The sequence below is a fragment of the Dromiciops gliroides genome, chromosome 2 (genome assembly GCF_019393635.1).
Source record: "Dromiciops gliroides isolate mDroGli1 chromosome 2, mDroGli1.pri, whole genome shotgun sequence".
NCBI lineage: Eukaryota > Metazoa > Chordata > Mammalia > Microbiotheria > Microbiotheriidae > Dromiciops > Dromiciops gliroides.
Window position 1 is genome coordinate 293562813 of NC_057862.1, and position 27280 is coordinate 293590092.

The 27280-nt window shown below is 41.3% G+C and overlaps 1 protein-coding gene across 2 annotated transcripts in view; it reads right to left on the reverse strand.

The window, feature by feature from the left end:
* The window catches only part of DYNC1H1 (dynein cytoplasmic 1 heavy chain 1), a 95315-nt gene extending 77890 nt beyond the window's left edge, over positions 1-17425 (reverse strand). Inside the window, exons 1-3 of one of the 2 annotated variants that reach the window (XM_043986143.1) lie at positions 16962-17425; positions 5568-5655; positions 147-320 (exon numbers count right to left, since the gene is read on the reverse strand). In XM_043986143.1, coding sequence (XP_043842078.1) covers positions 147-320; positions 5568-5655; positions 16962-17217 — 518 coding nt within the window. In that variant the 5' untranslated portion in view covers positions 17218-17425. The remainder of the gene's footprint in view (positions 1-146; positions 321-5567; positions 5656-16961) is intronic. The other variant, XM_043986141.1, reaches the window with a different exon arrangement.
* Positions 17426-27280: the final 9855 nt, after the last annotated feature.

Here is a 27280-nt window from a genome sequence, read left to right on the forward strand (position 1 = left end):
AAACATCTTAAAATCAAAACATGCCTGAAGTCTGCCAATAGCTTATATAATTTTCGGCTTCTCTCCAATAGGCCGTACTACTTCAGATGTAACAATCTGAGTAATCTGTTTAGTATTTCAAACTAAACCAAGATTTTTTTTTTTACCTATCTGCCTTGCCAGACTCTCTGATGTAGGACTTAAAGAATGGAGCCACTGCATTGCTAATGAAAGAATGTAATGTCTCATATGGAGAATCTTCACTCAGTGTCAGAACTCGAAGTTGGGATGATACTGGTTTGTCGGCATCAATTACAGGAGTACGTTTGATGAATGCAAGGCTGAAAAGAAAATCGAAGAAAAACACTTATCTTATCATGTATCAATTCACTTAAATACTCAAAACATATGAACAGGCAATTCTCAAAATAAGAAATACAAGCTACTAAAAACCAGAAGAAAAAATGTTCTAAATCACTGCTTATAAAGAAAAAGGCAAATTAAAACTCTTAGGTTCCCCTACCCCCCATTAGATTAGCAAAGCTAACAAAACAGAAAACTGACAGTTGTTGGAGGGGATGTAGGACAGGCAAAATAATTCACTGCTCATGGGGCTCAAAAGTGGTTCAACTGCTTCAGAAAGCAAGTAGAATTTCTGCCTCAAAAGTTACTAAAGTGTACACCCTTTGACCCAGTGACACAAGTTAGCATAAATCCCTAAGAGATCAAAGAATGGCAGAGAGGACCAATAAACATAAAAATATTAATAGATGCAAAGTTAAGAGGGAAGACCCAGGAGAATAATGTATCCAGTGACAACAGTATCATAAAGAAAAACAACTTTGAAAGACTTAAGAACAGTGGGCTGACCAAATACGACTCCAGAAGAATGAAGAGGAATCATGTTTCCCCCATCCTGGCAGAAATATAACAGAATAGCGATACAGAATGAAACATATTTTTGGACAGAGCCAACACTGTAGAATGTGGATTTGTTTTCTTTGACCATTTTTATTTGTTACAATGGAAGTTTTTTGTTGCCAAGGTGGGAAGGGGGGGTATGGGGATAAAGGATTGGTGATTGATGCCAAAAAATTTTTTACTTTTTTTTTGGGGGGGGGGGGGGCAGGGCAATGAGGTTAAGTGACTTGCCCAGGGTCACAGAGCTAGTAAGTGTCAAGTGTCTGAGGCCGGATTTGAACTCAGGTACTCCTGAATCCAGGGCTGGTGCTCTATCCACTGCGCCACCTAGCTGCCCTCGACCCTGGGCAAGTCACTTAACCCCAACTGCCTCACCAAAAGAAAAAGAAACAAAGAAAAGGATGTTAACAAAACACTTAAAAATTCATAGAATAGAGAAGTTCAGAAAGAAAACCAAAAAAAACAGCATTGCTGATAGAACTGTGTTAAATTTAACATATAATTTTTTTTTAATGAGGCAATGAGGGTTAAGTGACTTGCCCAGGGTCACACAGCTAGTAAGTGTCAAGTGTCTGAGGCTGGATTTGAACTCAGGTCCTCCTGAATCCAAGGCCAGTGCTTTATCCACTGCGCCACCTAGCTGCCCTATCTGTGGTTTTAAAAATTATATGTTGGGGGTAGCTAGATGGCGCAGTGGATAAAGCACTGACCTTGGATTCAGGAGGACCTGAGTTCAAATCCAGCCTCAGACACTTGACACTTACTAGCTGTGTGACCCTGGGCAAGTCACTTAACCCTCATTGCCTCATTAAAAAAAAAACACACAGATAAAGCAATACAATCTTTTTTTCTGTTCTTTATAAAAATTTCATGTTTTCTTACATGTTTATTATTTTATAATTTTAAAAGAACAGTAAAAATAAATTAAACATAACATCTAAAAAATCAATACCGAGTTATCCCAGAAGAAGATGTACTTTGAGTTTCTTTTACTAAAACATGATGGATTTTCTTAATTATACTCCTCCCTATCTATCCTCCTTGACTAACAGCAAGCATTTTGTACACTCTCTTACCAGGATTACTGGTCTATCATGTGGCCATGAAACAGAACAATGTTAACTATGCCACATATGGAGAGAACCCAAGATCTTTTCTGAGTCTTAAACTATCACTCCTGTGATTTTTGAGAGGCAGCTAGGTGGCACAAAGGATAGAGTACTGGGCTTGGAGTCAGAGAGACTCTTGAGTTCAAATCTAGTCTCAGATACTTACTTACTAGCTGTGTCATTTAACCTGTTTGCCTCAGTTTCCTCATCTTTAAAATGGGGATAATAATAGCACCTACTTCTCAGTGTTGTTATGAGAATGAAATGAGATAATGTTTGCAAGGTGCTTAGTATGGTGCCTAGCACATAGTAGATACTTAATAAATGCTGCTATATACTTTGGAACTAACTACACCCAAAGGGCTATAGAACTGCGCACACCCTTTGATCCAGCAATACCACTGCTAGGTTTATATTCCAAAGACATCCCCCAAAAGAGAAAAAGACCTATTTGTATAAAAATATTTATAGCTGCTCTTTTTGTTGTGACTAAGAATTGGAAATCAAAGGGATGCCCATCAACTGGGGAATGGCTAAACAAGCTGTGTTACATGATTGTAATAGAATATTATTGTGTCATAAGAAATGACAAGCAGGATGACTTTGGAAAGGTATGGAAAGACTTATATGAAGTGATGTATAGTGAAGTGAGCAGAATCAGGAGAATGTTGTACACAGAGACAGCAATATTGTTTGATGGAGAACTGTGAATGACTTAACTACTCTTGATACAATGATCCAAGACAATCCCAAAGGACTAATGATGAAACATACTATCCAACTCCAAAGAAAGAACTGATATTGACTGAACACAGGCTGAAACATGATTTTTCACTTATTTCTTTCGTTTTTTCTTTTATTCTAGTTTTCTTATAGAAAATGACTAATTGCACATGTATAAACTATATCTGATTGCTTACAACCTCAGAGAGGGGGGAAGGCAGGAAAGAGGGATAGAATTTGGAACTCACAATTTTAAATAAAACTGTTTATTGTTAAAATAAGAAAATGCTACTATAATAATTGTTATCACTGGCTTTTCTAGGTACCCCAAGGAAGAGGTAACATGAGTGAAGGAATAGAGACCATCTCCAATATTACCATCTGAGACCCTTCACCCAAGACCCCACATCCAAGAGTCCCATGAATAACAGCACCCTCCCAAGGCCACTGGCCACACTTACAAGCTCAACCCCACCCACAGTCATCCAGAGGAACAACCCCAGAGGAGGCATGGCTCCAACAAGTGCTTCTGCCAACACTGCTGCTTCCACTTTCTCAGCAGCCATGACTATTAAAGAACTGGAAAAATTATTCACCCCAGTCTTTGGTACTATTAAGTTGTCCAATATTAGAACTTGATGTGGTTTTATCAACTGAAATGACACTGAAGATATCAGCCCTATCTCTCCTCTACACTCTGGCCAAACTGTATTATTTACCATCCAGACCACCAAGCTGTACCATCTTCCTTGCCACTATAGCCTCCAGATTGCCAGGCTTTTCCAGCCTATATGCATTGTCTCCCCCATTAGAAAGAACATGGTGCCTGGGTCTACTACGAATTTATGTCACATAATCTCAACTGGCCTTCCTAGTGGCAAGATAATCCTTTTACACATTCCCCATAATCAATTCACTCTCCATGGCTCTTCTAAACTTTTTCATCCCTCTTCAAACTTCCCATGGCTCACTCTCAGATGAGACCCCTGTCTCATATTTCACTGAAAAAATTGCATCCATTCACAAGGCTCCCTCTTCTCCCCTCCTCTTCATCTCACATCACTGAAATACCCACTACCACTATCTTCTCTTTCACTCATCTCACAGAATGAAGTGGCTCTTCTCCTAGCCAAGGAAAACCCCTCTGCCTACACAAGCAAACCCATTCCATCTTTTTCTCCAACACACGGAGAATGCCCTAACATCCCCATTCTTTCACTTATCTTTAGTCTCTCCCTGTTAACTGGCTGCTTGCCCACTGCCTACACACATAACCATGACACCTAATCCTCAAAAAACCCTTATTTGGTCCATCCAACCCCAAAGGCTACCATCCCCTGTCACACTTCCCTTCTGTGGCTTAAACTCCTAGAGAAAGCCATGTACAATCAATACCTCCATCCCCATTTCTCTAACTCTATAGAGTGGCTTTCTATCATTCACCTGAAACTGCTCTCTCCAGTTACCAATAATCTCTTAACTGCCAAATCTGGTGGCCTTTTTTCAATCCTTCTCCTTCTTGCCCTCCCTGCAGCCTTTGACATTGTCAATTATCCTCTTTTCCTTGATTCTCTCCTCTCTAGGTTTCTATGTCACTGCTGGTTTTCATCCTACCTGTATCTTCTCAGTCTCCTTTGCTGGATTATCAGCCCAGTCACATCTGCTGATGGTAGATAGATCTTCCCAGGGCTTTGTTGTTGGCCCTCTTCTCCCACTATACTATTTCACGTAGTGATCACATCAGTGATCACTATGCAGGTGATTCTGAGATTTATTCAGTCTAACCTGTTTCCTGACCTCCAGTCTCACCTACAAACTGCCTTTTGGACATTTGAACTGAAGGTCCAAGAGACACCTAAAATTCAACATGTCCAAACCTGAACTCATTATGTCTCCCCCTCACCCCCCACAAAAATGCTCCCCCTTCGCAACTTCCCTGAGGCTGCTGAGAGTACCACCATCCTCCTAGTCACCCAGGCTTGCCACCCAAGTACCTTCCTCAACTCCTCCACTCTCTGCAACACCCCACTTCCTCCACTGTCTAATCTGTTGCCAAGTCCTGTCCATCTAACCTTTGCTACGTGCCTTGGATATACCTTTTATTCTCCTCTGACATTGCTAGTGCAGGCCCTTATCAACTCAAGGCTAGACAATAGTGTGCTGGTGGCTCTCCTTGCCTCCCATCTCTCACCACTCCAGTCCACCCTCCCCATAGCTGCTGAATTTTTCCCAAAGCACAGATCTGGACTATGCCACCTTTTATTCAATAAACTCCAATGACTCCTCATCACCTCCAAGTTCAAATACAAAATCCTCTTTCTGGCATTTTCATTGCAATCTCCTGCATTTCCAAGCTTTTTGCATCTCATTATTCCCAGTCCACCCCACACACAAACACACACTCTGAGATATGGTAACACTGGCTTCTTTCCTGTTGCTTAAACAATAGACCCCATCTCCAGACTCCAGGCATTTTCACTGTCTGTTCCCCATTCATGGAAGGCTCTCCCTCATCATCTCCATTTCCTACATTCCTTGAAGTCCCAGCTGAAATTCCACCTTCTATGAGAAGCTCCTCCAGATTCCCCTTAGTGCTACTAACTTCCTTCTGGGATGATCTCCAGATCACCCTCTGCATATGGTTGTTTACATCTTGTCTTCCCATTAGAGTGTTATCTCCATGCCTAGCACACAGTGGTTGTTTAACAAATGCTTACTGACAAAAATGACTTTAAAACAGACAATCTCACTCTTCTATTTGCATTCCCAGGGCTTAGTACAATGCTTTAAACATAGTAAAGGTCTTTTAATTCCATTTTAACTTTTAGTACTCACCTATTGGATTTAAGTCCATAATGAATGTCAATGTTGATATTATAGGAAATAAATTCTTTTTCTTCTTCACCTTCATCACCAACATCCTCTACAAAACAAAACAAAAACAAGTTTTTTTAAAAAATATTAATCAGATTTTTTTCCAGTTTTTGTTAGTATTTACAGATACAATTAATTTTGGGCTTATAGTTTAAGTTTCCTGGCATAGTTGGGGGAAAAAAAGGCACTAGTCAAAAATCCTCATATAAATCACCTAAGTTTTATGACCTTAATAAAGAATGCTTACCCTAAGAAATCTTAAATTCTGTTGTTGTTATTCAGTCATTTTAGTTATGTCTGACTCTTCATGACCCCACTTGGGGTTTTCTTGACAAAAATACTGGAGAGGTTTGCCATTTCCTTCTCCAGCTCATTTTACAAATGGGAAACTGAGCAAAGAGGATTAAGTGACTTGCCCTGGGTCACAAAACTATTAAGTCTTAAATTCTGTTATGGAGACTAAATATGATAGCTAACTAAAGCTACAAATAAACTCTTCTTTTGACAATATGTATTAACAAAAATCATCTACAGATTTCTAACAGGTGACTTCATACAAATGAATCTTTAGTTTAACCATCAATTACAGGCTACTAAACCTATATAATCATAGTTTTCCTAGACTGTAAGACACCTTAAAAATCTAGCTCTACCTCCTCATTTAACACATGAGAAAACTAAAGTTATATGCAAAATTCACAAGTATGTCATCTGAAAAGTACTTTATTAATGCAAGGTGCATACTAGAACTTTAAATCTTTTTAATATTTGTTAACATAAGAGGCAGCTAGGTGGCACAGTGGATAAAGCCCTGGCCCTGGATTCAAGAGCACCTGAGTTCAAATTTGGCCTCAGACACTTGACACATACTAGCTGTGTGACCCTGGGCAAGTCACTTAACCCTTATTGCCCCACCCCCCAAAAAATATATTTGTTAACATAAAAACACTTCCACTGAAGGACCTTTGGAAGTCCACAAAGAATATGAAGGAAGGAAAAAAAAAATCATTTATTAAGCACCTACTATGTGCCAGGCACTGTGCTAAGGGCTTTACAAATATGATCTCATTTGATTTGAGGGCAGCTGGGTGGCACAGTGGCTAGAGTGCTGGGTCTAAAGTCAGGAAGACATCTTCCTGAGTTCAAATCTGGCCTCACCCACTTATTAGCTATGTGATCCTGGGCAAGTCACTTAACCCCATTGGCCTCAGTGTGTTCATCTGTAAAAGGAGCTGAAGAAGAAAATGGCAAACCACTCTAGTATCTTTGCCAAGCAAACTGTAAGAGTCAGACATGACTAAACAACAACACAACACTGGATTTGAAGAAGTGCATCTGTTTTGTGTAAATTACTGTTATGTGTATGTATTTTTAAAATTACTGATCAGTCATTAAACATGTGTGGCTTTCTTAATTGATTTGGCCAGAGGTTACCTCTGAAAAATACAACCTGTTTTTGCAGGGCTCCCTGGTAAAGGTACAAGGCTACCTTGAGGGGTGGGGAAGGGTACATTAGCAAGAGTGATCACACAAAGCAGCAAATAATTTTAGTGAACTTAATCCAAAAGGCAGAGGTCACTGCTGCAGACAGGCATAGTTATAGTGCCTCTGGGATCAAAGGTATAGTATTGTGTTGGGAGAAGAGCCAATCTTTTCTGGTGTGTTTTTTTTGGTGGGGCAATGAGGGTTAAGTGACTTGCCCAGGGTCACATAGCTAGTAAGTGTCAAGTGTCTGAGGCTGGATTTGAACTCAGGTCCTCCTGAATCCAGGGCCAGTGCTTTATCTACTGCACCATCTAGCTGCCCCCCCCAATCTCTTCTAAGTAACTTTTTTTTTTTTTTTGGTAAGGCAACTGGGGTTTATCCACTGCGCCACCTAGCTGCTCCTAGGTAACTTCTTTTTTTTTTTTGCAGGGCAAGGAGCGTTAAGTGACTTGCCTGGGGTCACAGAGCTAATAAGTGTCAATTATCTAAGGCCGAATTTGAACTCAAGTACTCCTGAATCCAGGGTCAGTGCTTTATCCACTTCGCCACCTAGTGGGCCCTGCCCCCGCCAGGGGACTTCTTAATGCTTTCATTACTCAATGCAGACTGAAGTATACTTTTTTCACTTTCTTTTGGTTTCTTGCTTCTTGTCTTATTTTTTCAACATGTCTAATATGGAAATGTTTTGCATAACTTGATACATATATCATATTTCTTGCCTTCTCAAGGCAGGGGAAGAGTGCATAGGAGGGAGAAAATCTGGAACATACAAAACTTGTTAAATGAAAGTCATAAATAAGTGTGTGATGGGGTGCTTTTACTAAACCCCTAGTCATATCACACATCCCATAGTCCAGTCTGAGAAGTATTGATGAAAAGAGATAGTTCATGCAGACACCAAGATATTTCCTAACAGAGAAGCAGTGTGTTCTAAGGATTGGGGAGCTGGCTTTGGGAGTCAGTAAGACCTGCCCCACAATGACAGGGTGAGTCTATGTATGCCTGTCACTTCATCTCAGTGTTCTAGTCAACTGTCCAACCTATAGAACATATACGGACTTCCTTTGCTAGAGGACGTTCCTTACCAGGAGTTCTCTCTCTACCTGATGAAACCACAGGCCCAATAAAACATATAGCTATAGATACAGGACCCCACAGCACTCTTGGAAATAACATAGGTCAAATAGCATCATTTCAAAACAAATGACGTGGGAAGAGGCTGATTCAACATGGTTAATCAATGAAGCATATATATGGTCTCAAACAAAGGAAAGAAGAAAGGATTTCTTTCAGCTTCTGTGTCTTTCCCTACTTTAACACACACCCAAAAACCAAAGCCTACATGACATAAAAGAACTGAACATATATCACCATTTTCAGTATCAAAAGCATCTTCAGAAAAAAATGCAACAAAATGTTTTCTCTAAATATTACTAGACTCAATTTATTCAAGAATACGAAAACTTTTTTAAAAAAATAATTCTATGCCACTATTTAAAAAAAAAGTTTCTTGAACAGATAGCATAAAACAAGTACTTTCTTAGGAAGAGAGCAAGCCCATAGATGTGTCTCTAAGTGCAAGTGTTTCTGAACACACTGAAAACACCAATCAGAAAACTGATATTTCGATTTTAAATAGGATTCTGTTATATATGTTAAAAGATCCACTACCCAAGATAACCACAGTCTCCAAATCTGTTACATTTTTGAAACAATTTACCTACAAAAGAAAATTCTGTTTGGCATTATTCAAGTACTATTATCTTTGCATTTCCCTACCCTGCAGTCAAAACAAACAAACTCTTTTGACTACCGATATAAATAAAAACCTGGAGAAAACAGGCGGCCCAAACTTAGCCTCTAAGACTTCTGTGATTCCTGCTTTTTTGGCTACATTACGTTTAAAGAAGAGGAAAAGGAATGTGAGGCTCTCTGAAGTGGCAAGTCATGGGAGTGTCAGGAACACTTGCACTTCTGCATTAAGACTACTGCAATGCAGCATAGATACGCCCAGTGACATAATCTCCAAAGACAACACGTACTGATTTCCTTATTGATTTAGGTTATACTATTTCTTAAACCTATTCACTTATGAAAGCCTTTACCAGCTTGCCATATTAAAAACAAATTATCATACACATATCTGGTAGAAGTAATGCTTTAATGTTTATTAATTGTGAAATTAGGGATTTTAAGCATTTCTAACAGTAGTGGATTTTCTCTTAAAATTTTCTCCAACTCTGAGCCTCAACTGGGCTTTTCACCCATTTTGAAGATGAGCACATTTACAAATTAAACACACTCAAGGAAGACTAGGAGACATATACTGCAGTAGGCATGCTCACTGAGAGGGTTAGACCATTAGGTTTCGGTGCACTTAGCCCAACCAGGTGACCCTGGACAAATGTCTTAACCTTTTTGAATCTGTTTCCTCACATGATGGTAGATAGACTTACATTATTTATTTACCTGAAGAGGCAGCTGTGAGGATCAAATAACTCGATGCATATAAAACTTAGAACCCTAACACTAATGTGAGTTATGGTCAGAAATCAGTTTTAAAGGGTGGGGACGGGGAAGAGACAATGGATACTGCTCTAAGAACAACAATGCTATTAACTTAAATACTAGCACACTCCTAAAGTATTTTATTAATTAGGTTTCCTAAGTAACCAGTTTTCTCTATATACATAAATACAACATGCAAATTTTAATCAGTCATTAAACACTCTGAATCTGATGCTTGAAACCACTGCCTATTAGGCAGAACATCCCAATACTACCTGGACTAGTTATACATTTAGAATACTAGTTGGTATTCAAGTAGTAACAACTACTTCTCCAGTTCCTGGCAAGCCAAGAATAGGATGACAGAGTGGTTTAGGCACTAGAGTTCTGAACTTGGAATCAAGGAGACCAGAGTTCAAAACCTGCCCTTAGATACTAACTAGCTATGTGACCTTGAGAAAGTCACTTGACTTGGCTCAGCCTCGGTTTCCTCATCTGTAATAAGCGCACCTACCTCACAGGTTTGAGAGGATCAAATAAGATAATACAGAGTGTCCCAAAAGTCTGAGTGCAGTTTAAAACTGCGTTAGAATCAAAAAACTACACTAAGACTTTTGGGACTCCCTGCATATGTAAAGCACTTTGCAAATCTTAAAAAGCATTGTGATAGCTATCGTTATTATTCAGTGTTTAATGGGACCTGGGAGGTCAAATCCAACCCCCTAATTTTACAGACAAGGAAACTGAGGTCTAAAGAGGTTAAGTCATTTGCCCAGAATCACACAGCTAGTCATGTCAGAGGTAGGATTCAGACCCAAGTCCTTCTAACTCCCAAGTCCAAGGTTCTGTTATTGATCTGCTTCAAAGGCAGTAAAGCCAAGCTGGTATCATGTATTACAATGATTCACAATTTAAATTTCCTTTTATCAGATTTTGAGATTTAGTTTCCAGAAACATTTTGCAAAATATTGGTTATTACTAAGGCTATATTATCAGACTGTTTTAAAGTACTCCAAATGTCTAATGATTTCTAACATTATCTTGTGAAAAGGGTGAATTCTTGCCCCAACTACATTAAGTGGTAATTGAAACAAAGAGAAAGAAGGTGGGTAACCTAAAGGATTATATTACTTCCCAGCAAGGACAGGTATTAAAAAAGAGATAAATAACCTTAAAGGTATATTACAAATGGGACTTAGCTAATTTCCATATGTTTACCTTGCTTACCAGCCACTCCAATTGTATCACAGGACCTAGAGTTAAAAGGGTTTTTAGATCATCTAATTTAACCCCTTAACTTTGGGGATCAGGAAACTGAGGCTTGGAGAGGTTAAGTGACTTCTCCATGGTCACACAGGTAGGTAATAAGCATCAGAGACAGCACTACTTTCACTCACACTGGCCCAACAAAACAAAATATCTTTTTTTTTTAATTGTAGGGTTCTTATTTTCTTTGCTCATTTTCCATCCTCCTTTGGGGGGGGCGGGGCAATGGGGGTTAAGTGACTTGCCCAGGGTCACACAGCTAGTATATGTCAAGTGTCTGAGGCGGGATTTGAACTCAGGTCCTCCTGAATCCAAGGCCGGTGCTTTATCCACTGCGCCACCAGCTGCCCCCAAAACAAAATATCTTACACGAGATCCCAAGCCTAATGCTTTTGGAATTTGAACCCAAGTCTTCTAACTTCAAATCCAGTGCTACTTCCACTATACGATATGAAGCAGCTTCCCCACTTTCTTATGCACCCAATTTCCTACTTATTTCCTATTTTCTCCCACATCTCTAACCTTCTCCTACCCACAAACCAAATCTCCTTCCCATCTGGAACTCTCCTAGTTCAATCCAGTCACTTTCCTCCATCACACAACGTCTTAAATCTATTTGAGAGCTTTCAAAGTTTTCTCATTTTGTTTTTCCTTATATTCTTTCCCTTCCTACTCCTCTTGCTTTTCTTTTAAATTCAAATCTGGGTCTCCAAGAACGTACAGGTGAGTAGTTGGCCGTGGGTCAACAATAGGCATGAGATCCTGAACAACAGATGGCAGATGAAAAGTTGTTGGAAACTCTTTAAACCCAACTTCCTCAGCTTTAAGCCTACATTGTTCAACATGTTAGACTTCCATGACCAAGGCAGACATGAAATCTAAGACATGTTGCTGTCCTGACACAGATCTGAAGTGCTGATGACTTCAAAGTGATAAGGAAACTGATGGTGAGAGAAATGACTTGTGGGTATTAGAGTCAGGATTCGGACTCAGGTCTGCCTGTCACTCTTGCTTTAATCTCATGCCAAGCTGTCTCTAAGAAGGTTAGAATGACTCCGAATTTCCTAAAATCAGATATTTAACTAATGGTAAAACACAGGACTAAGAATCCTGATTATCTAAACTGCAACCCATCATCCTGTTAACTGGAACATAGTACTGATGCTGGAGTCATTGATTTCACTGGGGGTTTCTCTTCTGAAATCACATCTGCCCCAAGATATCCTTGTTGACTCAACCCTTCTTGTATTCTCTCCTGCCTTCCCGCCTGTTCTGCCCTAGCATCAACACTCTCGGGTTTTGGGCCTCCTCCCACAAGACCTACCATGTCCAAGGAACCTTAGGAAGTAAGAAAAAAAATTTTAAGTAAAAGAACAGATTAACCTTTTCTTTTTGAACAGGATAACTAGACAGGTAAGGTAGGGCTAGGAAATGCTATGTATCTAATATACTTAAATATTAGGAAGCATTTGATAAAGCTTCTCATGCTATCTTTTTTTTTTTTAAGTGAGGCAATTGGGGTTAAGTGACTTGCCCAGGGTCACACAGCTAGTAAGTGTTAAGTGTATGAGGCCGGATTTGAACTCAGGTCCTCCTGAATCCAGGGCTGGTGCTCTATCCACTGAGCCACCTAGCCGCCCCTCATGCTACCTTTATGAACAAAATGATGACACATAATAGATTTAGGGAAATTTAGAACTGGTTGAATGACCAGAACCAAGAGTAGTCATCAATGGGTCCATGTCAACTTGGAAGGAGTTTTCTAGTTAAGTGCTCCCAAGAACTACCCTTGGCCATATGTTGTTCAAAATTTTTCTTTTCCGGAAACTATAAAAGGTATAAAAGAAGGTATAAAAGGTATAACTTATTACATGTGCAAATAGCACAAAGCTAGGAAAAGATAACTAACAAGTTGGCTGACAGGTTTCAAGAAGAGAACGACTGACAACTGAACACAAGGAAATTTTAAAGGAACAAAGTTCTATATCTGAATTTTTTAAAATGACCTTTACAGGGGGCATCTAGATGGCGCAGTAGATAAAGCACCTGCCCTGGATTCAGGAGTACCTGAGTTCAAATCCAGCCTTGGACACTTGACACTTACTAGCTGTGTGACCCTGGGCAAGTCACTTAACCCCCATTGCCCCACAAAAAAAAAACACAACAACACAAAAAACCAAAAATCACGTTCACAAATATAGGATGGAAGAGTCATAACTAGGCAACAACTTTTATGAAAATTATCTTTGAGTTTTGGTAGACTACAAACTAAGCTAATGATGTGACATGGTGATGACAGAAAATTTCAAAGGCTTCACAGAAAGCTAAGTAATAGTTCCACTGTACTCTGCCAAGGTAGACTGCACCAGAAGCACTGTTGAATTCTGGGGGTAATTTTAAGAAATATAGACAGGGGCAACTAGGTGGCGCAGTGGATAAAGCACCAGCCCTGGATTCAGTAGGACCCCAGTTCAAATCCAGCGTCAGACACACTTACTAGCTATGTGACCCTGGGAAAGTCACTTAACCCTCATTGCAAAAAACAAAACAAAACAAACAAAAAAAAAGAAAGTTAAAAGGACAGGGTTTGGGGCAGCTTGGTGGCACAGTGGTTAGAGCACCGGCCCTGGAGTCAGGAGTACCTGAGTTCAAATCTGGCCTCAGACACTTAACACTTACTACCTGGGCAAGTCACTTAACCCCAATTGCCTCACTAAAAAAAAAAATATATATGGATAAGCTAGAATTCATTCAGAAGTGAGCAATCAGGACTGAGAAAGGATTAAAGATAATCTGAGGATTGATTGGTTGAAAAAGTGGGGACATTAAGCCTGGAGAAGAGCTGCAGACATGCTAACAGTTTTCAAATATTTTAAAGGTTTTCATGTGGAAGGATCTAACTTGTTCTGCTTGGTCTTAGTGACTAGAATAAGATACAATGAATGGAAAAGCTTAGTCTTGATGACACAAAAAACTTCTTAACCACTGGAGCAGTCTCCAAACACAGAACAGGCCATCTCAGGAAGTAAAAGGGTCCCCTCACTGAAGGTTCTCAAGCAAAGGCAGTAGCCTTACTACAGGAGAGATTCTTCTTGGATATGGCTTGTTCTCAATGGCCTCTTGAGCTTCCTACCAGCCCTTAAGAGTCTGTGAAATCTCAGATTCAAAGTATCAAAGCAGTGTTTCATCACAAAACAGGTTTAATTTTGTAACTTCTAAAAAGATATAAAAATAAATTTCATTGATCTTTTGTCACTTAATAATGACACATTTCAACAAAATAAAAGCAATTTTACACAGTTTAATGACTACTTCAATGTTGGCAGGCTTTAGGTGGCTTGAAGAAATAGGATCTGTTTCCATACTAACTGAAACCTAAATTTTCAGATTTTTATTGCAATGAGCTAGGTCATTATAATTGTGAAAACCTTAAACCTAATTTAAAAACTTTAAAACAAATTCTTAAAAGAAACATAACCTAATAAATCCCTTAGGTAATAGCAAAATATCACACTATCATCTACTACAAGTGACTAAGCTTACTTCACTGCTTCAAAAGATTTATTATTTCATCACTGTAAATAGGCACTCTCTCCCCTCTACAACCCTTATATACTTGAGAGGGCATGTTCAAGAGTTGCTAAAGTCACCCAAAAGTCTCCCCTTTAAAAAAAAAAAATCACCTAATAGCCTACCATCTGATAAGCTTCTCCCAACTTACTTACTAGTCCTTGAACAATCGTTGCCAATATGTAGGATCTGTGATTTCATCTTTGTAGCAAACTCCCAGTGAAGAAATTCCCTCTTAACACCTGAGAATTGGCAACTGTTCTGCAATTTATAGTCGTAAGAACAAAGCGCTTTACATATACTACAGGATCTCATATTAGTCCCAGACTCCTATGAAGTACAGATACCTGAGGAACTATTATCTTCCTCTTACGGATGAACAGACTCAGAGAGGTTAAGAAACATGTCCATGGTCCAGAGCTACTAAGTATCAGAAGTAGGATTTAAAGAGAGGTCTTCTATTCTAAGTTGCCTGTCTGGGTTAGTTACACTATGATGAGGCACTGAGTAGTCCAGTGGAAAAAATTTGAGCTAATGGGTTTACAATAAAGACTAATGGATTTTTGTGTCTAAATGTCAACTTAAATTCAATCTTTGTTTAGATGTCATTAAGTGAAAAAACAAAATTATGTCTACAGTAGGAGTTAATAATTAAGAAAAATTTAGCCATTTAAAGATATTTTTTAAAAAGTGAGATTTCATTTTCAAATATTTGAGGCACTTGAACCTATCTTCAAAATTGCAAGTCATTATGGAGTTGATACAAAAGTTTAGGATGCTCCTTTTTCCTGAAAGGGGAAAAAAATGAAGTGAATGGAGAAACCACTTTAGATCTGTACCAGAAGGGATACTGAGGAAAAATTTTTTAGGAAAAAAATGCTCTCTGATCGGTATTTCTATACCATAAAAAATGGACACAATTCAAATAAAGAGGAACTATAATTGTGATGTTACAACAGTTAGAATTAAAAGATGAATGTCTGGAAAAGTGGGTTGATCAAGAACAATCTATCAACAAATCACAGGACACAATTCTTTTTATATAAGGGCTGGTTTGGAAGTAGGTAAAAATTTTTCTTTCGGTCTGCACTTGTGCTTTCAAAAAAAATAATTCACTATTATCACATAAGTTATGAAAACTATGCAAAGAAAGGGAATGTAATAAACCAGACCAAAAACAAACAAACCCACTAGCCCTATTGATTTCTACACCCACATTCAGGGAAAGAAAAATAATGCATTATTAAAAAACTAAAATATCCAATGTGTTCTGTTTTGTTGAAAAAGGAGTATGACCCGCAACCTGGGTTCTGTCTTAAAGCAACAAAATGAAATTCTTGAAATCACACAAGCTTTACACTCTGAGAAAACCTGGCCTTGTCTTTTAGAGATAAAAGTTTGAACAGTTACTACTGGTGGAGATGAGGTCAGCTGGTTCAGTCAAAATAATAGGTGACATTTCCATCTATGTCAAGGTTTGTCAAGTACTTTACAAATATTTCATTTAATCCTAACAATTCTGTGTGGGAAGTGGCTCATATTTTGCAGATGCAGAAATTGAGGGTCCAAGATTTATGTGATTTGCTAAGGTCACATAACTAGTTAGCAGAGGTGTTCTGGAACCCAGGCCTCTTCTGAATTTAGTACTAGTGCTGGAAAGATCCATGCTGCCAGGGAGAACATGGGTTGATTCTAATACTTTCTGGATCACTAAGTGTGTGTATCATTAGCTGTGTGACCTTGGCTGGACAAGGCAGTTCCTTTCTTTAAGCCTCAGTCTGCCCATCTGTAAAATAAAGGGGTTGAACTGAACTATTTTTGAACTGAACTGTCATCATAGATGTGTAAGGGATTCTTCTTTGTCTCTGAAGACTTTTGACTGAATGTAATTCTTCAGGTCCTTGGATTCCTTCCTAATCCTACTCTCACTGGAAAAGGGAAACTAAAGCTGGCAGAGACCCAAACTCCAACCTAACAAGAAGAGGCTCCACCCAACACGGCCATTTTGAGAGCTTAGAGGAAAGACAATGACCCCAGTCTCCTCCCTCCATCAAATGACTGGCTTTGCTTTGGATGGCCTCTGAGGTCACCGAGCCAGCCCGGATCCCACAGCTTAGGGCCTTGGAATCCTGGACCCGTGGAATGTCTAGGCTGGAAAGACACTGGGCGACCGCCCCGTCTTGTTTCCCCTCATTGACAGACGGGGGGAATCCGGGTTACAGAAATTGATGAACGCTTTCCTCCCTCTCGAGAGATGAGGATAGGGATGCGGATGGCATGGTCAGGGTGGCCCCCTCCCGGAATGCGGGCTCCGCCCTCCCTCCCCCCGACTCCCCTGGGAGCTGCCCCCAGCGCCCCGCCCTCCCGCGGGTGGGTGGGGTCGGTGGGTTGGGGGCTTTGGGGTAGAAAGGGAAGGCGGAAAAATCTCCCCCACCCATCCCCAGCTCCCGGACCCCCGGCGGCGCCGGCGGGGTGGGGCCGAGGATCGGGGAGCTCCCCGGGGTGGGGTAGGGTAGGGCGCGGCACCTTTGAGCGTGGACCTCTCCACCAGGACGGTGTGGACCTGCGGATCGGAGAGGAACTTGCGCATCTGCTCGAGGGCGCTCTTCTCCTCCAGGGCCGCCTCCAGCGCGGCCGGGGCCTCGCCGCCATCTTCCAGCAGCAGCGGCACTAGCTTGCGCAGGTGTTTCTGCAGCACGGCCACGTCCGCCACGTTCTGCACCGCCGACACCTCCAGGCCGGCCGAGCCATCCTCGCCGCCGCCGCCCCCGGGCTCCGACATGGGGCCGCTGCCGCTCCCGCGGGGAGAGGAGGGTGCGTGCGAGGGGGCGAGAAGGGTGCGTCTGTGGCTGAGAGAGATGAGCGTGGGGGTGTCGGTACCGAAGGAACTGGCGAGAACGGGGATGGAGGAACGGGTCTGGCCGAGCGACTCAGACCAAGTGGACAACCCCACCGGCCGACAGCGAAACAGACAGATGGGGCGCGGAGGCAAGACTCCGCCCTAAGTAGCGCCCATCACGAGACCCGCGCACCGGCGGCCCCGCCGCACTGGTTCCTGGGACTTGTAGTCCAGATTCCTCCCCCCCCCCCCAACTGGCTAGGAAAAAAAAAGAGGCAAGAAGAATAGAGAGGGATTAGATTAAAAGAAAATGATGGTGGTGTTGCTGCTGGTGCTGATAGCCCCTTAAAGTTTACAAACAGCTTTGCATATATGCTCAGTGCCTTGAACATGTACTTAATGTTTTTTGACTTGACTTGAATTATTTGATCCTCATGACAACCCTAGGAGTTAGGTGATATTATAATTCCTATTTTACTAGTGAGGACTGAGCCCAGAAGGGGCTGGCTTAAAGTCACATAGGTAGTTAAAGACAGAGGTAGAAACCCATATCGGGACTCAATAGTTCCAATTTAGATATATTGATATTGATGCTCTTTAAGCAATTGGTGATAAAGCTTAGGAGGGGGATGATGGTTGGAGGGCAGGAGCTTTTCTTTCTGTATACCCAGAATCCAACACAGTATCTTGAACATAGTAGGTCCTCAATAAATGCTTGCAAAATTAATTTTAATCAATATGTCAATTTGGTAGTTATCTGCATAGACTTGAAAATTAAACTTTGGAAGGAGATGAAGTTATCAACCTGCCCAGGTGGTAAAGTGCTAGATGACTTGAGTCAAGGAAACCCTACTTCAGACATTTACTAGCTGTATGAACCCCCCAACTCTATCTACACAACACATGGTGACATTTTTTTCTTTCTTTTTCAACATCCACCCAGTACCTCAATCTTGAAACCTATGAGTCATCCTAGATCCTCACTCTCTCTTTCCCCGCTCATATCCAGGCTGTTGCCAAGGCCTGTTGATTGCACCTTTGCAGCATTTCTTATATTTGTCCCCTTCTCTCCTCTAACATTGCTGTCATGCCTGGACTACTGAAATAGCCTGCTAGTGGGTCGGCCTTTCTTAAGGCTCTCCCCATTCCAGTTTATCCTCCATTTAACCACTAAAGTGATTTGGGGTTTTTTTGTTTTGTTTTTGCAGGGCAATGAGGGTTAAGTGACTTGCCCGGGTCACACAGCTAGTTAAGTGTCAAGTGTCTGAGGCTGGATTTGAACTCAGGTCCTCCTGAATCCAAGGCCAGTGCTTTATCCATTGTGCCACCTAGCTGCCCCTAAAATGATTTTGTTAAAACACAGGTCCAATCATGTCAACCTCCTCCTCAATAAACTCCAGCAGCTTCCCATTACCTCCAGGAACATAATACAAAATGTTGTGTTTGACATTCAAAATCCTCCATAACCTAGCCCCCTCCTACCTTTCCAGTCTTCTTAAACATTACTCCCCAACACAACAGACCCTCCATCTCTGGGCTCGGGGCATTTTCTCTAGCTGTCCACCATGCCTGGAAAGCTCTCCCTCCTCTGCTCAGACTACTGATCTCTCTGGCTTCCTTTAAATTGCAGTTAAAATTCCAACGCCTACAAGATACCTTCCCCAACCACTCTTAATTCTAGTGCCTTCTGGAATTGTGTTGATTATTTCCTATCTCTCCGGCATATGGTTTGCCTTGCATATATTTGTTTATATATTGTCTCCATCATTAGACTGTGAGCTTCTTGAAGGCAGGGATTGTCTTTTGCCTCTTTTTGTATCCCTAGCACTTAGCACAGTATATGGCACATAGTAGGTACTTAATGTATATTGAGCAATTTCTTTTAGACTTTGGCAAAATCCCTGAGCCACAATTTCCTCATCTTTCAAATGAGGGGATTGGACTAAATGACATCTCTAAGGTTCCTTGCAGCTCTAAAATGCGGCCACCTAGCTGCCCCCCACCATTCATTCGTAACCCCAGCAATGTTGTCCTCCAGTAAAAATATAAAAGGGCCCTAATAGATTAAGATAATAGGGCAGCTAGATGGCGCAGTGGATAAAGCACCAGCCCTGGATTCAGGAGGACCTGAGTTCAAATCCGGCCTCAGACACTTGACACTTACTAGCTGTGTGACCCTGGGCAAGTCACTTAACCCTCATTGCCCCAACAAAAACAAACAAAAAATAATAATAGTTACCTCTCTTCTTAATCAATATATATTTACTACATATCTGCTATGTGCCAGGCCCTGGGCTAACTTGCTGGAAGAACAAGCCTGTGAAGTAGATAATTCAAATATTATTCCCCTTTTACAGAATCTGAAAATTACAGCATCTTAAGATAGGAAGGAACCAACCATTCCTGTACATTAACCTCTTTTTAACATCCCCAAAACATGATCAAAAGTCATGGACAGTATTGCAGTAGTCCATGTCAAGGCCTCACCTCTGGTTTTGCCAGTATGAGGGAAGAGAAGGGGATGGATGTGAGCAAATGATAGACTTTGGGAGAATCCCAGTGGGTCTCATAATAAGTGTCTAATGCTGGTTGAAAGTTCATCTGCTTACTTCCTCAGCTCCTTGTCCCTCTACAACTGTTCCTCCCTCTGCTTTTTCTGCACCTGAGCCCTTACCATCATTTGAGTTACACCTTTTTTTTCCCTGATGAGGCACTATTAGGCCTCCCTCCACATGTACCGTCTATTGCAGCTACTACTTCTTAGCCTGAGCCCCTTGGTGCTTCCTCACCACTCCACCCCCTACCCCCAAGGTTCCTTGGAAAATTCTTGCCCAAGTTGCTGTTATGAACTGCTGAAAACTAACCCCAGGGGCAGCTAGATGGCGCAGTGGTAAAGCACCAGCCCTGGATTCAGGAGTACTTGAGTTCAAATCCGACTTCAGACACTTGCACTTACTAGCTGTGTGACCCTGGGCAAGTCACTTAACCCTCATTGCCCTGCAAAAAACAAACAAACAAACAAAAAAAACTAACCCCAGTCTCTCCTCAGTCCATTTACTGAAGTTCTGGCAGCTCCTCATTTCTTCCCACTGAATCTCTTCTTCTGGCCCAGTCAGGCTGCCAAATCATTCATTCCCACTCCCAATCTCATCTTGGTCTCTTGTGCCCCCAAGCAGGGAGGTGAAAGTTTTCCACCTCACCTCCTCTTCTTTGTAAGTATTGAATGGGGAAAACTTTCAGGCAGAATGAGATACTGTGTGAAGTTATGCCAATTCTCCAGAGTCTACTGGAGAAATTTCAGAAGCTGAATCAGTAGGATTTGGCAAGTGATAGGGGGTAGGGGAGGAACTGTGTGGGGAGAGGTTATGAACCTGGGTAGTTAAGAGGATGGATGTGTCTTCAACAGAAATAGGTAAATTGGGACAGAAGGAAGTAGGGGACAAGAAGGGAAATGAGAAAGATGAGGCATTCTCTTTTAGATATGTTGAGTTCAAGGGGCCACTGGGACATCCAGGAAGGAATATCTAATAGATACAGTCCTAACTGTGCAGATTTGGAGTTCAGGAAAGAGATTATGGCTAGATTATAAGAGATTATGGATTTGAAAGTCATTGAGATAACTGAACTCATGGGAAGGGATGAGATTACACACACACACACACACACACACACACACATATATATTATATATATATATATACATATATATATACACACACACACACACATATAAGTATATACATACACACAAACACATATACATGAAAAGAGAAGACTCAGGACAGAAAGTTTAGGGATCTCTCAGGAGATACATCATGATCCAGCAAAGGACACCAGAAGAGGAGTGATCAGAAAGGTAGTCAGAAAACCAGGACAGGGGCACCATGGAAACCAAAGGATGAGAGAGTCCCTAGGAGGTAGGGATGGCAATAAAAGAGAGTTTACCCTTGGAAAGTGCTATTTTATCCTCTGAAAATGGAGCAAAGCAAACAAAAAACTGGAGCATCGTGCTTTTTTGCATGGGCAACAATATGTTGTATGTGGGTATATTTAGGTATGTTGTGGGGGAGATGAAGGAGGTAATGATTGAGGCCCTCAATTTCCTTAGTAAAATGTGTGTTGGCAACATAGGGAGGTGAGGGGCTTGACGAGAGAGATTTGGATCAGTAATTGAAGGGAGTTTCACAGAGAATTAATCAGAGGTGAAGGAAAGGATTGGAATAAAGCAGTGAGGGCCTGATGAAGTGGGGAAGAGAGAAATCTCTGATTTCAGGCTCAGGGAATGCCGCATTGCTGCCTCTGTAGGTGACTAAGCATTTTCAGTACCAAAGCCCAGTGAGGGAATATCTTGACACAAAGAAGTCTGCAGGCCGGTTATGAGTCAGCAAGAACCGTTTTCCCCAGCAGCCTCTCCAATGTCTGAGAAAAAGCTTCAGCCCTGCAGTCTGGCAGGAATTCCACGTGGAAAAAAAATAGCTGATATGGAGCTGCTTTTGTAGAGATTCTGAACATTGACCTTGATGAATCAGCAACAAGGAGAAATACGTGCCTAGCTTCAAAATACCTTATTTTAAAAAGCATAAACAAAAACATTATTAGTTTTCCATTGTAGAAATTATGGTAAAGTAGAAAGATTTCTGGAATTGAGTCAATAAAGACTAGGGTTTGAACCTCACTTGTAGTGTAGACTAAACTGAGGCTCAGGGAAACCAGAGTAATCTACACTACAAGTGAGGTTCAAACCCTAGTCTTTATTGACTCAATTCCAGAAATCTTTCTACTTTACCATAATTTCTACTACTCCATTAGTGAGTAAGTATTGTTTCATTATATTTATATATTATGTTATATTTATTATAGTGCCTAGCAGTGCCTTGTTGATTGATGAGCATGCCTAAGTTTTGTCTTAAAGACAAGGAGTTGGGGTAATAGGGAACCAGAGAATGGGAGAGGAAGGAAGCCTGACACCCCACACTTTGGGATCAGGATCACCCCAGAACTGAACTTGGATCTCTGTGAACCAGATTGGAGCCTTCTTGGGGGCAGTAGTAGTCTGAGCTGGGCCAGACTCGGGTGAGTCCCCCCCACCCCTTGTAATTTAGGTTTAATAATGGAACAAAAAAAAAACAGCAATTATTTAAAAGTTATTTACTTCACCATAAGGGGAGAATATTCAACAAGGATAGGCATTGAGAACCCCTGGAGTTGGTTTAACTGATCAGAAGCTCTAGTGTGGATCCTGTCCCCCTACCAAACCCTCCCTACCCAGTTTATCTCCTGGGCTTCTCTTGAGTGCTTCGTATTCAGGAGATGAGGAAGTAACATCAACATTCTGACCAACCAATCAAATGAAATAATCTTTGGGGTTTTTGGTTTTGGTTTTTGCAGGACAATGAGGGTTAAATGACTTGCCCAGGGTCACACATCTAGTAAGTGTCAAGTGTCTGAGGTCATATTTGAACTCAGGTCCTCCTGAATCCAGGGCCAGTGCTTTATCCACTGCGCCACCTAGCTGCCCCAAGTTAATCTTTGTAAAACATTTTGCACAATGCCTGGAACATTGTTGTTAGGGTGTTCAGTCCTGTCCCACTCTTAGCAACCCCATGGACCATACCATCCATGGGGTTTTCTTGGCAAAGATACTGGAGTGGTTTGCCATTTCCTTCTCTGGTGGAAATAGAGGTTAAGTGACTTGCCCAGGTTCACACAGCTAGTATCTGATGTCAGATTTGAGCACAGATCTTCTTGATAGGAGTCCAGTGCTCTATCCACTGAGCCATATAGTTGCCTCTTGTGTGCCTGGCATATAGTAGGCACTGTATAAATGCTTATTCCCTTCTTTTTCTAACCAAGTTTTGAGGAATATCTCAATACCTTTTAAGGAAAAACTAGCCTAACCTGAATGGGGAAGAAGGGTTAAGATATTATTCCTCCTACAGGAAGATAACAAGTGCATAACTAAATATAGGCAGAATTAGTAGAAAGAGAATAAAAATAAGTAAATATCAAACAACTATCTTGTAACCACTAAAGAAGGCAGCTAGGTAGTACAATGGATAGAGCACTTGGCTTGGAATTAGGAAGACATCTTCAAATCTAACTTCAGACAGTGCTTAGCTATGTGTGACCCTGGGCAAGTCACTTAACCCTATCTGCCTCAGTTTCCTGACTTTAATTTGAACTGAAAAAGGAAATGGCAAATCACTCCAGTATCTTCTCCAAGAAAACCCCAAATGGGGTTACAAAGAGTCAGACACAACTGAAACAACTCAACAACAACAGAACAACTGGAGAGAAAGGGCAGGTAGCAGCAGTTAAGGAGAATCAGGAAAGGGTTCATGTAGAAGGTATTATTGGAACTCCATCTTGAAGGAAGAGAGGGATCGATGAAGCTTCGGTGAGAATGGTTTATATTCTGTGCCAGTGCAAAAGTATGATGACAAAAGATGGAGGGCCCTGTGTGAGGAACAGAGAAGTTAGTTTGGCTGAATCAAAGTATAAGAAGGAAAGTAATATACAGTGAGGTTGCAAAGATAGGTTGGGGCTTATTTGTAAAGGACTTTAATAGATAAATAAAAGAGTTTGCATTTTATCCTTGTTGTTTGTCCTTCCTTCTCAAAGAGGACCATGACATCGGGAGGTGATGTCATGACTTGCACTAAATTGGATTTAAGTGAGGGAGGGCTGTGCAAAGTCACTAGTCTCACATTCTCCTTCCAGAGCCATCTGGGTCCAATGACAAGATATAGATCAGGATGACTGGAGATGGCTCTGAATGTTTAAGGCAGTTGGGGTTAAGTGACTTGCCCAGGGTCACTAGCTAGTGAGTATTTGAGGTGAGATTTGAACTCAGGTTCTCCTGACTTTGGGCCAGTGCTTTATCTACTGCTCCACCTAGCTGCCCCAGTCATTTTATCCTAGAGGCAATAGGAAGCCATTAGAATTTATCAAGCAGAGGGCTAATATGGTCTGTACCCTAAGGAAAATCACCTTGAGTGCAGAATGATGTGGTGTGGTGAGAGACTTGGGGCAGGGAGACCAATTAGGGGGTCAGTGCAATAATTTAGGTGAGTTCTGATAAGGGACTACACTTAAGGTAGTTAGTAGAGAGAAAGGGATAGATGTGGAGATGTTTAAGGTCTTTCCAAAATGGATTAACATGGTCCATCCTAGAAAAGCTATTCACTGTAAATATAGGTATCAGGTATAGGTTAGCTATTTGCTTCTTTCATCTCAGAAAGTACATAAAATACAAATGATTCAAAGGCACACATTAACAAATACAGAAAAACACAAAACAATAACCCATTATACTCACTTTTTTCTTTTTTTGTGGGGCAACAAGGGTTAAGTGACTTGCCCAGGGTCACACAGCTATTAAGTGTCAAGTGTCTGAGGCCAGATTTAAAATCAGGTCCTCCTGAATCCAGGGCTGGTGCTTTATCCACTGTGCCACCTAGCTGCACCTCATTATACTTTCTTGTTGTTGTTGTTGTTGTTGTTGTTGCTGTTGTTGTTTTTGCTGGGCAATTGGGGTTAAGTGACTTGCCCAGGGTCACACAGCTAGTAAATGTTAAGTGTCTGAGGTCAGATTTGAACTCAGGTCCTCCTGAATCCAGGGCCGGTGCTCTATCCACTGCGCCACCTAGCTGCCCCTCATTATGTTTTCTTAAAACGGTAAAGGCAACTTTGTGGGACTGCTGAACAGATATTTCACATTTACCTCAGTCCTCAGTCTGTCAATAAACATTTATTAAGCACTGACTATGTGCCAGGAATTGTGCTAAATGCTGAGGATACAAAAAGAGGCAAAACATAGTCCCTGCCCTCAAGGAGTTCACAATCTAATGAAAGAAGCAACAAGAAAGTAAATGTATACAAACAAGGAAAAGGAATATACAGGAAATACAGAAAAAATAAGAAATAATTAACATAAGGAAGGCACTAGAATTAAGAGAGAATAGGAAGGCTTCCTGTAGAAGATTTTTTAGCTGGAATTTAAAAGAAGCCAGGGGAAACAGAAAACAGAGATGAGGAGGGAGAATATTCATTCCTGATATGAGGGAAAGAAGGAGAAAATGCCCTGAGCCAAGAGATGGAATGTTTTGTTCTTGGAATAGCCAGAAGTCTAAGAGTCAGTGTTGGAGATTAAAGTGGGTGTAAAGAGACTAGAAAGGTAGGGGAAGGGGTAGGTTATGAAGGGCTTTAAATCACAAAGAGAGGATTTTATTTTTCATTCTGGAGGGAATAGGAAGACACCAGAGTTTGAATAAGGAGGCTGACATGGTCAGATCTGTTCTTTAGAAAAATCACATGGGTGGTCGAATGGAGGATGGATTGGAGTGAAAAACCTGAAGCAGGCAAACCTACCAGCAGGCTCTTACAATAGCCCAAGCATGGGTAGATGAGGGACCTCATCAGGGTGATAGTAGTAGTGACATCATCAAAGGAGAGAAGGGGGCATATTCAAGAGATGCTGCAAAAGTGAAATTGTCAGACCTTGGCAACAGATGGCATATGAGGCTTAGAGATAGTGAGATGTCCAGGATAATGCCTATGTTGTGAGCCTGAGAGACTGAGAGGGTGGTATTTCTCTCCACAGTAATAAGGAAGGGAGAGTGAAGGAAGGTTTAGGGGAAAGGGTAATTCATTTCTGGACATGTTTAAGATGTCTACTGACTATCCAGTGTGAGGCAATATGAGATTGGAGGTCAGCAAACAGATAGGAATTTTAATCTGGCTTCAGACACTATTAGTTGTGTGACCCTGGGCAGATCACTTAATTAACCTCTGTTTGCTTCAATTTCCTCAACTGTAAAATGGGGGTAATAATAGTAGCTACTTCCGGGGTTGTTGTGAGAATCAAATGAGATAATATTTGTAAAGTGTTTAGCACAGTGCCTGACACACGGTAAGCACCATAAATATGTTAGCTATGGGGAGAAGGAGAAGGAGAAAGAGGAAGAGGAGGATGCAAATCATTTGACTTCTCTGGGCCTGAGCTTTTTCATCTAAAAAATGAGGGGATTGGACTAAACAACCACTAAAATCCTTTCAAACTCTAAATCCAATTCAATCTAATCCAATCCAACAGCCTATTAACTAAACATCTGCTTATGTGCAAAATACATTTCTGGGCACTAGCAATAGGAAGACAAAATGAAAAATAGGCCTTACCCTCAAGGAGCTTTCTTTCTCCTAGAGAATACAATAGAAGAATTTCCTGTCTGTGATCCAGGGTAATGAATACCCTAAGCATGTGATGAGCCTGGTTTGTTCCACCAGCCATAAAAGCGATTGAAACAGATGCTATGGAGTACCTTAGAGCTTGGCAAGATATCAAAGGCACCAGGGTAGGCAGCTAGGTGGCGCAGTGGATAAAGCATAGGTCCTGGATTCAGGAGGACCTGAGTTCAAATCTAGCTTCAGACACTTGACACTTACTAGCTGTGTGACCCCGGGCAAGTCACTTAACCCTCATTGCCCCAGAAAATTTAAAAAAATAAAAAGACACCAGGGTCATCCACTGCATCCCTGACTGTTCCCAGTCCTTCTGACTTTTGTCTTGCTACTGGACTTAGATAACTGTGGAAGAGAGAGTGAATCTGCCGACTCTGTGCAACTTTGCCTCACTAAAATCCAAGTCACACACAAGTCAAGACATCACTCATCTTGATGTCATTGGTCTTCTTGGAAATGAAAGCCAAACAACAGGATAGGTAGATTTGAGATGGTAATTAAATCTGTGGCAGTGGATCACCAAAATCACCAGGTGAAGAGGGAGAAGAGGACAGAGCACAGAGCCCTGAGGCACACCTACAATTACACAACATGATCCGGAGGAGGATCCAATAAAGGAGACTAAGAAAGAGTAGTCCAATAGGTTGGAAACCAGATGAGAGGGGTGTCCTGAAAACCTGGAGAGAAGAGAATGTCAAGGAGGAGAGGGCTACAGAGAGGCTGAGCAGAATGAGGACTGAGAAAAGGCAATTCGATTTGGCAACTA